Below are 13748 nucleotides of genomic sequence, written 5' to 3' on the forward strand. Positions count from 1 at the left end.
GATCTGACGTTAAAGGAGAAACCTTCCCCAAAAAACCCCAGCCAATTAAACCATAATAAAAGCAGTTTTGTTGCAATACCCGCCTTTAGGTTTCCCTGCAGTAGATCTTTTCCTCCACTAAATGTCCTTAGTCTTCTAGAGTGATGCCCATGTCCCTCGGAGCCCAGGCTGTCATGGACCTGCCCCCAACCTGTGACTGGACCGTGAAAGGAAAAGCAGCGCAGTGATCAGCTCCTCTTTCTTGCACTTTGCTCTTTCTTGCTATCAGCATGTTTCTTGTCAGCACATGAACTGGTTATTATTATACAGGATTTAGATAGTGTGAAAAGTTTGCGCAGCACTTTAAAATCTAAAGGGAGATGGTACAGTTACAACACAATGAAATTCAAGCGGGTTAGAAGGGCCATGTTCATAAGAGCTTACAATCTAATGGGGTGGTACAAAGGGTAATAAGTGTGGGGGACGAGCTGAGTGAATGAGTGACTTGTATAGCGCTACCTATGCAAACTGAATCGCCTCAGGTCGCTTTTTGCCGCTGTTGTCCATCTGCGGTATAGCAGGGTCCTTTACCCCATAGGGTCTCGACGCTCTTGCATGCACATATTTTGGCCAAAGCTGATGGAAGTTGGAAGAGTTCAGTTGTTAGTTGCAGGCATGACAGGCTTACCTTAAAGTGGTGTTTCCGTTTAAGAAAAAAAATTAAGTCAGCAGCTACAAATACTGCAGCTGCTGACTTTTAATAATCGGACACTTACCTGTCCCAGGGTCCAGCAACGTGGGGGATCGAAGCCCCGCTTGTCTCCCCCCTCCGTTCGGCGGCGCCGGCATTGTAACTGTGGGCGCCCAGCTGCGGCTTCACAGCTGGGCACCCGCTGCGTATGCGCGAGCTGCACCATGCGCCGCGATTAGCACAATCATCTGGGACCCGTCACGTGTCCCAGATGATTGACAAGAGGGAGGGGGCAGAGCTGAGCCCTTCCTGCACTGAGGGGAAGTGATGTCACTAGTCTAGGCACTGAAGGAGGCAGACTACGAGGGACTCCCTAGCAACAGCCATTTAGAGGTGAGTAAAAAAAATTTAAAAAATTTCCATTTTTTTTTTTTTTATTTATTTTTTTTTTTTTAAGGAACATTGATGAATTTTTCTTTTTTTTGGGTGCAACACCACTTTAAGGCCTCATGCACACTGGATGTTTTTGGACATTTTTACAGCAGCTATTTTTGGCTTCAGAATTTTTTTTATACAGTCAATAAACTCTCCATCGAAGGCTGGTTTCTGGATCTATGATATGCTATTGTTTACGCTTGGGGGTGAGAGTACAATTTGTATCTTTTTACCTTTTTAATAAAGTGCTGTGAATAATGCATTAGGCATTTGCCCCCTTTGTTTTTTGTTTGTGGATTTCATTGGCGGGTGCATTTGATCTATAGATGACCACCTCCTATGCGGCATCAGGCTGATTTTGCATTTTCATTGACTTGTATAGGGGGAGAAGCAGTTTTACCATGAACAATGGTCCTTTGACACAGGCCCTTAAAGAGGAAGTAAACCCTGATGGGTTTACTTCCTCTTTGATTCCCTGCAAAGGTAAAGCATATTGGACTACTATGCATCGCATAGTAGTCCATTATGTGTCACTTACCTGACACAGGAGCCAGCGAAGTCATCGCTGTCCCCTGTAGCCCGGAGCCTCCATCTTCTTGGTGAGTCTCGCTGCTCCGGTGCTGTCATTCGTCGGAGCCGTGATGACGTCACTCCCGCACATGCGCACGGGAGCCGCCACTCGCGGCATATCGCCGTTAACTGTGGCGCGCTCAGTGCACCTGCGCGCCGCTGTCTATGGCGCATACGCTGTAGACAGCGGTGCCTGTCTTTCGGCAAATATCTCCTAAACCGCGTAGGTTTAGGAGATATTTCTTGGACCTACAGGTAAGCCTTAATCTAGGCTTACCTGTAGGTCAAAGTGGTTTGTAAGGCCGCGTACACACGGGCGGACTGTCTGGCCAACTAAGTCCGTCAGACAATCCGACAGACAGTCCGTCCTACTTTTGAATGAACGGACTTGACCACACACGATGAACAGACAGTCCGCTGAAAGCTTGCGCGGTGACGTGTACAGCACGTACGACGGGACTAGAAATACGACGTCCAATACACTGCAATGCAACTTTCGGCCGTGTAAATCCTTTCTGAGCATGCGCCATACTTAGTCCATACTTAGTTGGACGGACAATATTACGGAAATTCCGAAAGACTTAGTCCGCCAGACTGTCCGCTGAAAAAGTCAGCTGAAGCCCACACACGAGCGGACTGTCCGCTGAAACACGTTTCAGCGGACCAAGTCCGTCAGACAGTCCGCCCGTGTGTACGCGGCCTAAGGGTTTACAACCACTTTAAGCAGGGTATACACGGGGAGTTTTTTTTCATTCAACCAGTAAGTTGAGTGGGACGGAATCCCACATCCACACAAGAGATATGGATGTAGGGATCTCCCCCCGTTGGGCTATTTTATTCTGACAGCGAGGACTCCGCCTCCCGATATTCCAGCAGGACCATTCCACAGAAGCTGATCTAACGTCTAACTTCTGTTGAACTGATGGGTACACACGTATTGAAATTTGGCTGTTTCCTGTTGAACCGGCTAAATTTCAATATCTGTATACCCAGCTTTAGAGTTAATACCCATATCATCGTATCCCCTGTATTTCATGCCCTTTGAGGGGATCTACATTGATACCTTCACAACAAGTGCAATGGCGGCTCCCATGTTTGGCCAGATTCATACCGATCTTTCTTGTATTTCCCCTACTGCATTTATTCTGCTCAAATGTACACTACCATCCAAAACAAATGCTGCCAGGGAAGCAAAATGGTTAATTCTTGTTTTATTACTGTAATAAGTCCGATATTTTACTGCAGGGAAAGCAGAGCAGCGGGGTAGTAATCTCGCTTCCAAAAGGCTATTGAAATCCATTTAATTTCACTCGAACTTTATAATATTGCGGAGAGCACATCGGGCGCCGTCACAATGAAACCTATCTCACAGACAAGCACTGTGATACGTGTTTAGTGGAGCGCCAGCTAATGTATGCTAATTCCTCACACAGTGATGATCTCTTTTCTCTCCTTCTGCACTTGGATTGTGAGCAGAATACGCTATCGTCTGCATTCTATTTATAGGCCCAATTGTCTGGAGAATGAGAAGCTTTCATCAAAATATTCTCATTTTACGCCTCAATGTAATTCATTTTTAATTCATTTTCTCTCAGCTGGCATTTTCTTTGCTTTTTTTTTTTTTTTTTTTTTTTTTTTTTTTTAACAAAACACCAGTAAAGTTGGCACCTTGAAACCTTTAATTATATTTTGAAGACCTATATTATACTCCAAAATGATTCATTTCTGCAGTTAAGTGATTTTAAATTTCCTTTTTTTTTTTTTTTTTTTTTTTATATACACGTTGCATAGTAGTCATGCAGTTTGACCATTAGATGGTAGTGTTCTATTACCCCCAATTAAAGCTGAACTCCAGGAACAAAAATTTTACTGTAATTGAAATATGTCTCAAAGGATATAAATTCACTTTGTGCACCAAATGCCTATGCAAATCCCGATATTAATTTGTGAAGTAGCAGTTCCATAATCACTGGTACCTTTAACCACTTAAGGATCAAGCCTATTTCTGACACTTGTTGTTTACAAGTTAAAATCCGTATTTTTTGCTAGAGCTCCCAACATTTTATATATATATATATATATATATATATGTGTGTGCATATATATTTTAGCAGAGACCCTAGAGAATAAAATGTTGTTGCAATACTTTGTCACGCCGTATTTGCGAAGCTGTCTTAAGGCCCGTACACACGATCTGACTTTGACAACAACCATGCAAATGAGCTGTTTTAAGGCAACATCCGACTGTATGTACGCTCCATCGGACAAACTTTTTAGTTTTTCATCTGACTTTTGGCTGTGCGAACAGACAAACTTTCCGGCAACAAAAGTCAGATGGAGCAAAGTCTGATCGTGTGTACCGAAAGGCATAGAACTTTTGTTCAAAGTACAAACACGCATGCTCAGAACCAATGCAAAAGATCAGAAAACAAAGTTGACCACAGGTGGCGGTAAAGAGCAGAAAAACCATGTGATTCGGTGAAAGTTGGCTGAAAAAGTCCTGCCGTGTGTATGCAATACAAGTTCATGGCCGACGCACTTTGTACAAAGGTCCACGGGAAAGTTTGTACAAAGTCCGATCGTGTGTAAGGGCCTTAAAATGCAATTTTTTTATTTTATTTTTTTTTGAGAAAAAATAAAAAAAAATTCAGTGAAAAATTAAGAAACAGTAAAGTTAGTCCAATTTTTTTTGTATAATGTGAAAGATTAATATTACGCAGAGTAAATTGATACCTGCTTCAAAATTGCGCACGCTCGTGAAATGGCAACAAACTTTGTAACTTAAAAATCTTCGTAGGTGATGTTTCAACATTTCTGCACTAATGGGCACCGATGAAGTGGCACTGATAATTAGAAATAATTGGCACTGATGGGCTACACTGATTTACAGCACTGATGGGCACTGATAGAGGGCACTGATGGGTACTGATGAGGCACTGACAGGCGTTACTGATGGGACACTTTGGGCACTGATTGGCACTTTGTGCACTGACTGGCAGCTGATGGGCACTGATTTGCAACTGTGGTGGGCACCTCTGAGGGCTGCGCTGATAATCAGCTCTCCCTGTCGGCACGAACTGAGGTAAAGCCGATTTAATGGCACTTCCTGGTTCACACTGTGATTGGTCACAGCTAATCATGTGGTAAAAGCTCCATCAGAGGCTCCTTACAACGATGAGGGATGCGGTGTGTCAGAATAACACACCACTGATTGCCACACTGCACATCCCTATGGGCACGTGCTGGCTTGTTATCCTGAAAGCCGCCATACGACGTCCAGTCAGGATAACAGAACCACTGCCCGGCCATGATTCTGCTATAGGCAGGGGGCGGAAGTGGTTAATGTGAGATCTGGGGTCAAATAGACCACAGATCTCACATTTACACTTAAAAGCAAAAAAAAGTGATGTTCGACATAGGGCCAAGTTGGGGCCATCTTGCCCTCCCTCAGTCAACTTTCTTCCCATCCATCCCTGGGATCGCATAGTTTCTGCCACTACCAATGGCTCTGGCCATAAAAGTGATCTTGCGGCAAATCCGCCGCTACATCCATTTTTATGATAAAGCAGACTGCCTGCTATTTAAGAAAAATACGGGGGTTTTGGCAGCTATTTACTGCCATAATAACAACAGTTAACATCAAAGTAGCAAAGTATGTCCACAGTGGGCGGTCCAGAAGGGGTTAAGAAGTGGTTTACTCCTTCTAAGCCCTTGTACACACGGTTGGAGATTCTGACAACCAAATCCGTCGGATTTTGTCTGGATTTTGTCCGAAACTGTTGCATACACGCGGTCGGACAAAGTTGTCGGAAAATCCAACGTGATTACATTATTTCGTTACGACGGGACTACGTTCACGCTAGTAGCCAATAGCTTTGGTGTAGGAATTTGATCTGAGCATGCGTGCCACTTTGTCCGATCGGAATTCTCTACACATAATCGGAGTATCTCCGATCGGAGCATTTTGTCGGAAAATTTTACCAACAAATTGGAAAACTTGGTCCGTCAGATACTCTGACGGAAACAGTCCGATGTAGACCACACACAGTCGGAATATGTGACAAAACGGTCCGATCGGACACATTCCATCGGAATCTCCGACCGTGTGTACAAGGGCTAAGTCCACCTGCCCTCTACCGATCCATTAAAATGCATGTGCTCTGATTGTGGAGACTCTCAGAAGTTAGAGTTAGGACTACAGAAAACAGGATACCTTGACTGGGCCTGCAACTTACGCATGTATTTGCAAATGTGTGCAGACTTAAACCCCTGTTTTATATACATATTGTTAGACAGGTCAATTCGGTTGGTAGCAGGCTGGTCGGTAAGTTTGAGCTTGGAAATCTCTTTGTATTTGTTTGACATATGTCAGCTTTCCAGTGCTCCTTGAAGCAAAGACCAGTTATAAGTGGGGGCAGTGGCCACTTGTTTGTATTGTGCTCTATATAGCCTGTTCAGTGAGAAGAGCTGTGGGCCCAGCAAACCCCACCCTCTACAGGCTGCCTCCAGAAACTACAGGAAGGGGCGAAGACCAGTCACCCTGCACAAGGAGAGAGAGCAGCAGTGGTCGGTCTTTATTACAGGAAGCTCCCGCACAGCCGTAAAGTTTTGCGTTAGATTATTGCACAGATCTGGAAAAAATACACAAAGTGCATCAAGATTCAAGAAAAAATACATGTGGCTCTTGTATTTAACCCAGGGTTCAGCTTTAATGTTTTGTGAAGATTTGTTCCTGGGGGGTAAATTGGCAGTGGTCCAGATAGAATTTTAAGGTCTGTCAGTTTTTGGCTGCAATGAGCCACGGTAAGGGGTGGTGGTATGATGTACATTTCAGCGCATCACACTGTATTGTTGTTTGTTTTTTTTATAGTGTTTTTTTTTTTTTTTAGTTTAATGTGTACAAAGTGAAACTTCATTTAAATCTCCGTACAGTAGAGTGGTGTACTGCTGTGCTCTGCGGTAACATACAGTACCCAACTGCACTGCGCTAAAATGCTACATGTTTGCATCCTATCACAGCTTGCTGCATTACAGTGCAAACTGGGCACATAAACAATTGTTTTCTGTGTGCCCTAGCGGTGACTGGTGCTTATCCTGTGCCAAAAAACACCAGTCCCTGCAATATGTGTGAATAAGCCTTAAGTGTAACCTGGGCCTGGGCTGAACATCGGTGTCCTTATACTTTTTCAGATGCAATCACTGCAAGAGATGATCTATTAACGCCATGTAAATTTTTTTTGAATGTCTTTTAGGGGTATGCCTTATTCTATACAAGTGGGGTGGGGAAGCCTCGAGTAATGATTAGACCTTGTCATTTGCTTCCTATTACGCAACAGGAAGTATAAGACAATATCTCCAATAAGGGGAATCTCTTTTAAAAGTTGTCAGCGGAACAGGTCTGTCAATTGTAAGGCCATGTCGTTTACACTTGAGGTGCCCTATCTGCAGTGGTTTGCTTTTTGGAGGGCAGTCGACAGGATACTCGGAGGTGACATGTTGACTCCTGAATGCCTAGCCTTTAAAAGCCTGCCCACGCTGCACCATTCGACACGGTTGCTTGCAGTCCCATTCACTTGAATGAGTCACGTTTAGCTGTGGAACCGCCTGCCGAACATGATGTGCTGTAGCCGTGAAGCAAAGTATTGCTGCCACAGCATGTGTATCACCTCCTGCGTCTGCTATATTAGGTTATGGAGAGTGGTCGGGGGATTCAACCAGCAATTTTTTACCACCCCCTGACTGCCAGGATAAATACATTTATGATTTGCCCTCTATTCCTGTTCCGGTGACAACTGATTAATCATCCTTTTCCATCTCAGACACAATGATCACCATAACACACAGAAAAGGTGACTTTACCCAACAGGGACACAGAAGCCCATGCAGACCTGACAAGGGTTCTAACACTACCCACTCTGTCCAGAGCTAAAAAAGAATAAAAAAAATTCACTTTTAATATACTTCAATAGGTGAAAAGAGATGTTTCTGAACTCTGCTTTGTGTATCTTCCTCTTAGAGAGTCAACCATCTCCAAAGGAGGTTGAGGAGGTGGAACTATTGAACAAAGCCCTAGAGAAAGCATTAAAAGTGCGAGAACGTATACAAACAGAGTCGCCTACCCCTCCCGCTACACAGACCATACCGGCTTCCTCAACAACCAAAGAGAAGACAGTGAAACCTTTACAAAAGATTGTAAATACAGGAACTAAACCCAAGACCTACCAGCTGAAGCCTCCATACAAGACTATGCCGGAGATGAAAAGGGTTAGAGGGTCTGCAAGACCAACATTGACAAACACCACCAGAGCACCTCCATTACAACCGCTAACCTCAGAAAAAGGCAATGTTGGCACAGACAGGCCAACAGAAAACAAAGAAGTTCCCATCCGGACAGACAAGACTCAGAGAAACTTGCGACCATCTACAGCTCTGGAAACAGAATATGTTGCCAGCAAATCAACAGCTGCAAATGTGAAGTCTTCCAAACAAGATGAAGTGAGGCAACCAAAAGCTTTGACCCTTAAAGATGTAGGGTAAGAAATAAAGTCTAATCTATATGCTTTGGTTTATCCATGTCAAGTGTGCTTACTTCACAATCTACAGATTCTACAAAAGTTTTGGTTATAATATATAAATATTACATACACACATACACACACACACACACACACACACACACACACACACACACACACACACACACACACACACACAGTATATTGTAAAGGGAACATGCTCAACTGGTATTGGCAGTGGTTAACCATGCATGAGACCGGGACATCAAGGATCGGTCCAAGCATACACCAGTCAGTGCACGTGTGTATGTATATCCAATTGGCACCCCATTGTACTGTGGAGGAACAGCCGCTGTAGGCAAAGCGATGTACTTGTATGTCACTACCTACTTCCGGGTTTAGGGCCTGCTGTGATTGCCTGTCAGCAAGTCCCAGCCAATAATTTTCATCTGGGACGTGCTGATCGGCTGTGTATATTCACAATTGAGAGCTCTGTGTTGGTATTCAACAAAGCACCCTGTACACAGGGAATTATCTCTGTGTTTCTCATCCCTGCATAGCAGAAACTGAGAGCCCAACTAGTAAAAGCAGCACATTTTAAACTTATTACATATAGGCACACATTTAACCCCTTGATCATTTTAGCACTGATCACTGCATTGGTGTCACTGGTGATGTCAGCGGCAGTTAATCAGTTCCCGCCCAGCTTCAGTTATTGTCAGAACTGAAGTGGATATATTGACTGTAATGTTTGCAGTTTATCCAAACAGGTATAGAGGTTATTGTTAGATTTAACAAATTATTCACTTATGGATAACCTGTGAGAGCCTACTACATTCTTTTGTTATATTGTAATATGTGTGTGAGGACTTTTGCATTCTTTTTTCGTATAGGATTATAAGGACTTGGCACTTTGTTAAAGTGTATTTTTTCTTTTACAGACCAACACTTAAGCTGCCAGTAGAGTTTCAGAAACGTTACAAGAAGAATAGCAGGTGAGCTCAACGGTGTTAATGTCCCCAATGCTTAGAACAATGTCACACAAGCAACCATGTTGGCAAAAACTGTCCAGCAACAGGATTGCTAGGAAGCCACTTACCATCTCCCATTGTGTTTCTGATTGGACTATCTGCTAGTAAGTGAGATTTTACAACATTCCAGGGCAGCAAGGGAGAGACGCCCATTGAGGGATGTGGCTGCTACCTCTTGGTGATTTTTTTATTTTTTTTAATCAGATTCATTTCCTTTTAGGATTGAGGAGCCAGTGTGCACATTTAAAGTGACAATAAATTATATCCTTGTTCTCCAGATATAGTCAGTAGTACACATTCAGTACCTAATGGCCCTGTATTCTATTTTTCATGAAATTTTTGTTTAGTGTTTTTTTATTTTTTTGCCTCCTTGTAGCATCCTCTACTCTAGAGCTCTACTCTATGCACACTACACATCACATAGTTCATAGTCCATCTCAGGAGTGAACAACAGAGGGTGGCTACGTTCCACATGAATTGGGACCATGTAGAATGAACGTAGCCACCCTCTAGCACAGGGGTGCCTAACCTTTTGAAGAGCGAGGCCCACCTAAGTGACTTGGTAACTAGTCACAGGCCACAATGAGCTGAACAAGCGGATATGCAGAGCGGACATGGACACAGCCCGCTGTACTTTATGGGCCCTCTGATCTATTCCATCCCGATGGAAGGGGACGGATCCCCTGCTGTGTGTTTTGTTTTTTTTTTTTTGTTTTTTTTTTTTGTTTTTTTTTCTGCAGATCAGATTGGAGGTAGGTGGGTGTAAATAGACCTAATTCCATTTACATCTGCTGCTCCATAGAGATGAATGGAGGGTTTGATTGGCTCAGACCGATCGTGTGAAAGGGGCCTAAGGCTGCTTTCACACTGATGTATGGTGTTTTACCCACACTGCGGGTTTAGCACTGTGCAGCTGCGGCTTTCCTGCAGGTTAGCTGCGCTTTGCCATAGACTTCTATTATACCCTGCAGATGTAGTGCACTTTCTGAAATCTCACCAAACCCGCAGGTAATGAAAGAAGTCTATGGCTCAGTGCAGGTAACCGGCAGGTGCACTGTACCTGTGGATCAGTTTGAAAGCAGACCAGTAACCACTGCAGAACAGATATGCACAAATATGCACTGTGATTTTTAGTAAAATACTTACCTTTAACAGTCTTCCATTTAGGTATCGCCAGCTGTTGCTTAACAGGCAGAGTGCGTTTAGTATCACTCCATCTGTGACAGGAGCCAGCACTATACAGGAAGCATCGAGTTATGCAGCTCTGCTCTGCAGCCTTTTGCTTCTTCTACTGCCAGCTTTATTCACAACACTGATGCCCTGGGATGGTGGGTTGGCAGCTCGCAATCTGGACTTGCCAACAAGCCATCCCAGTGCAGGAGGTCGCAGGCCACATCAGAGGGCTCCGCTGGCCCCCGAGCCACTGGTTGGGCACCCTTGCTCAAGCAGGAACTTGGATCACAGCAGCTAACCAATTGAATTTTGGAGATTTGGAGGGGGATGAGAGCAGTAGAAGGGACCTTTGCATTATTAAATTGAATGTAATCCCGGTTCGTGAAATTTGACCGGCACACCTACAGTATCTCACAAAAGTGAGTACACCCCTCACATTTTTGGAAATATTTTATTATATCTTTTCATGTGACAGCAAGAAATGACACTTTGCGACAATGTAAAGTAGTGAGTGTACAGCTTGTATAACAGTGTAAACTTGCTGTCCCCTCAAAATAACTCAACACACAGCCATTAATGTCTAAACCGCTGGCAACAAAAGTGAGTACAAAAGTGAAAATGTCCATATTGGGCCCAAAGTGTCAATATTTTGTGTGGCCAGCATTATTTTCTAGCACTGCCTTAACCCTCTTGGGCATGGAGTTCAAAGCTTCACGGGTTGCCACTGGAGTCCTCTTCCACTTCTCCATGATGACATCACGGAGCTGGTGGATGTTACAGACCTTGTGCTCCTTCACCTTCCGTTTGAGGATGCCCCACAGATGCTCAATAAGGTTTAGGTCTGGAGACATGCTTGGCCAGTCCATCACCTTTACCCTCAGCTTCTTTAGCAAGGCAATGGTGCCTTGGAGGTGTGTTTGGGGTCGTTATCAAGTTGGAATACTGCCCTGTAACCCAGTCTCTGAAGGGAGGGGATCATGCTCTGCTTCAGTATGTCACAATACATGTTGGCATTCATGGTTCCCTCAATGAACTGTAGCTCCCCAGTGCCGGCAGCACTCATGCAGCCCCAGACCATGACACTCCCACCACCATGCTTGACTGTAGGCAAGACACGCTTGTCTTTGTACTCCTCACCTGGTTGACATAGTTCAAGTAACCCAAGTCCTTAGTCTGCTTGTCTTCAGCAAACTATTTGCGGGCTTTCTTGTGCATCATCTTTAGAAGAGGCTTCCTTCTGGAACGACAGCCATGCAGACCAATTTGATGCAATGTGCGGCATATGGTCTGAGCACTGACAGGCTGACCCCCCCCCCCCCCCCCATCCCTTCAACCTCTGCAGCAATGCTGGCTGCACTCATACGTCTATTTCCCAAAGATAACCTCTGGATATGACGCTGAGCACGTGCACTCAACTTCTTTGGTCAACCATGGTGAGGCCTGTTCTGAGTGGAACCTGTCCTGTTAAACCGCTGTATGGTCTTGGCCACCGTGCTGCAGCTCAGTTTCAGGGACTTGGCAATCTTTTTCTAGCCTAGGCCATCTTTATGTAGAGCAACAATTCTTCTTTTCAGAGATTTCTTTGCATGTTGAACTTCCAGTAACCAGTTTGAGAGAGTGAGAGCAATAACACCAAATTTAACACACCTGCTCCCTATTCACACCTGAGACCTTGTAACACTTAATGAGTCGCATGACCCCGGAGAGGGAAAATGGCTAATTGGGCCCAATTTAGACATTTTTACTTAGGGGTGAACTTGTTGCCAGCGGTTTAGACATTAATGGCTGTGTGTTGAGTTATTTTGAGGGGACAGCAAATTTACACTGTTATACAAGCTGTACACTTACTACCGTATTTTCCAGCGTATAAGACGACCTTTTACATGTAAAAAAATTGGCCAAAAAGCAGGGGTCATCTTATACGCCGGGTCAGCCCCTCGGATGGCTGCTTGGTGTTCAGTAATACTGTATGTAGCTTCGGCTACATACAGTATATACCGCTGAGCCAATCCTGGTGAGCGATGTATTCAAATGAATACAAAGCCTGCTCGCATTGGAGTAACGACCTCTGCCAATCCGAGCAGGCTACTCTGTAGCCTGCTTGGATTGGCTTGGAGAGTCAGAGAGGCGTGGGCTGATGATGTTACAGCCTCTGCCAATCCAAGCAGGCTTTGTATTCATTAATAGAATACATCGCTCGCCGTGATTGGCTCCAGCAAATGCAGGAAGAAGGAAGAAATATGAAGCCTTGGAAGCCTCGAAAGCCGGGTCGTCTTATACGGTAAGTACAGTTTTAAAAGCGTTTTTGTCCTGTAAGATTAGGGGGTCGTCTTATGTGCCGGGTCGCCTTATACACTGGCAAATACGGTACTTTATATTGTAGCAAAGTGTAATTTCTTCAGTTTTGTCACATGAAAAGATATAATAAAATATTTACAAAAATGTGAGGGGTGTACTCACTTTTGTGAGATACTGTATATCTGCAGTGTTTTCTTATCTCTCTTCAAAGCACTATGTCCCATAGCTGTCTCCTGCTGGGTCCTTCTGTTATCAGCATAAGGTCTGACAACTGAGAAAAAAACAGCCTGAGTTTTTTGTGTTGGGGAGGATGCTATGAATAGATTAGCAGCTGCTATTCAAGAACAGTTCTAAAAGTCTTTACCTATGAGGAGAGTAGGTGTGTGCCTTTCCTCCAATCAACTGTCTTGGCTGTATGCCCATTCTTTACTACAGTGCTGAACAGGAAGAGAAAATCTCCTAACAGGAGCTGAACTTTCTAAAGAATATATAAAGCTGAAGACAGCAGATATGCATGTAAAACTTATGTAGGGAGATTTATTTCATCTCTGTTTTATGAGGATGTTCACTTCACTGGGTATATGTGAGGGTTAACATCCACTTTAAATAGAATTATTTTTTAAACTAAGGTTGTGTTTTTTTTTTTTTTGTTTTTTTTTAAATATAATTTTTATTACCAGACATTAGAGGTAACATACACAGATCATATCAGCACATGCATTTTCAACAGAAATACAGTATATAAATAACCTTAGTGTCACTTTAAACAGGAAAGATGTACTTCCAGCGACAACACCAGACAGGGGTTTTCAAATTTTAGATGCTGGTTGTATTTTTAATAAAATAATTTTTACTTAGAAATTTGAAAGTTTAAAAGTTCAGCAATAAAAAAGCCTATTACAAATATCCTACTCTTGTTACCTCTCATTGCAAACAACATCAGCAGAATGGAAGCATTGTACACATAAAAGTTTGGATATGAAAAAATACAGGAGGCAGGAAACAAAGATTGGCGTGGGCTAGAAGGTCAGAACATATAAAATGGACAAAGTCATA

At 43.6% G+C, this 13748-nt stretch overlaps 1 protein-coding gene across 1 annotated transcript in view; it reads left to right on the plus strand.

The window, feature by feature from the left end:
- Positions 1–13748, plus strand: part of TEDC2 (tubulin epsilon and delta complex 2) — a 96300-nt gene that overhangs the window by 43213 nt on the left and 39339 nt on the right. The window contains exons 6-7 of the mRNA XM_077449228.1: positions 7692–8208; positions 9132–9185. Of these exons, the coding sequence (XP_077305354.1) occupies positions 7692–8208; positions 9132–9185 (571 nt within the window). The remainder of the gene's footprint in view (positions 1–7691; positions 8209–9131; positions 9186–13748) is intronic.

The sequence above is a fragment of the Lithobates pipiens genome, unplaced genomic scaffold (assembly GCF_037356315.1).
Source record: "Lithobates pipiens isolate NorthernLeopardFrog02 unplaced genomic scaffold, aLitPip1_a1.2 Scaffold_22, whole genome shotgun sequence".
NCBI lineage: Eukaryota > Metazoa > Chordata > Amphibia > Anura > Ranidae > Lithobates > Lithobates pipiens.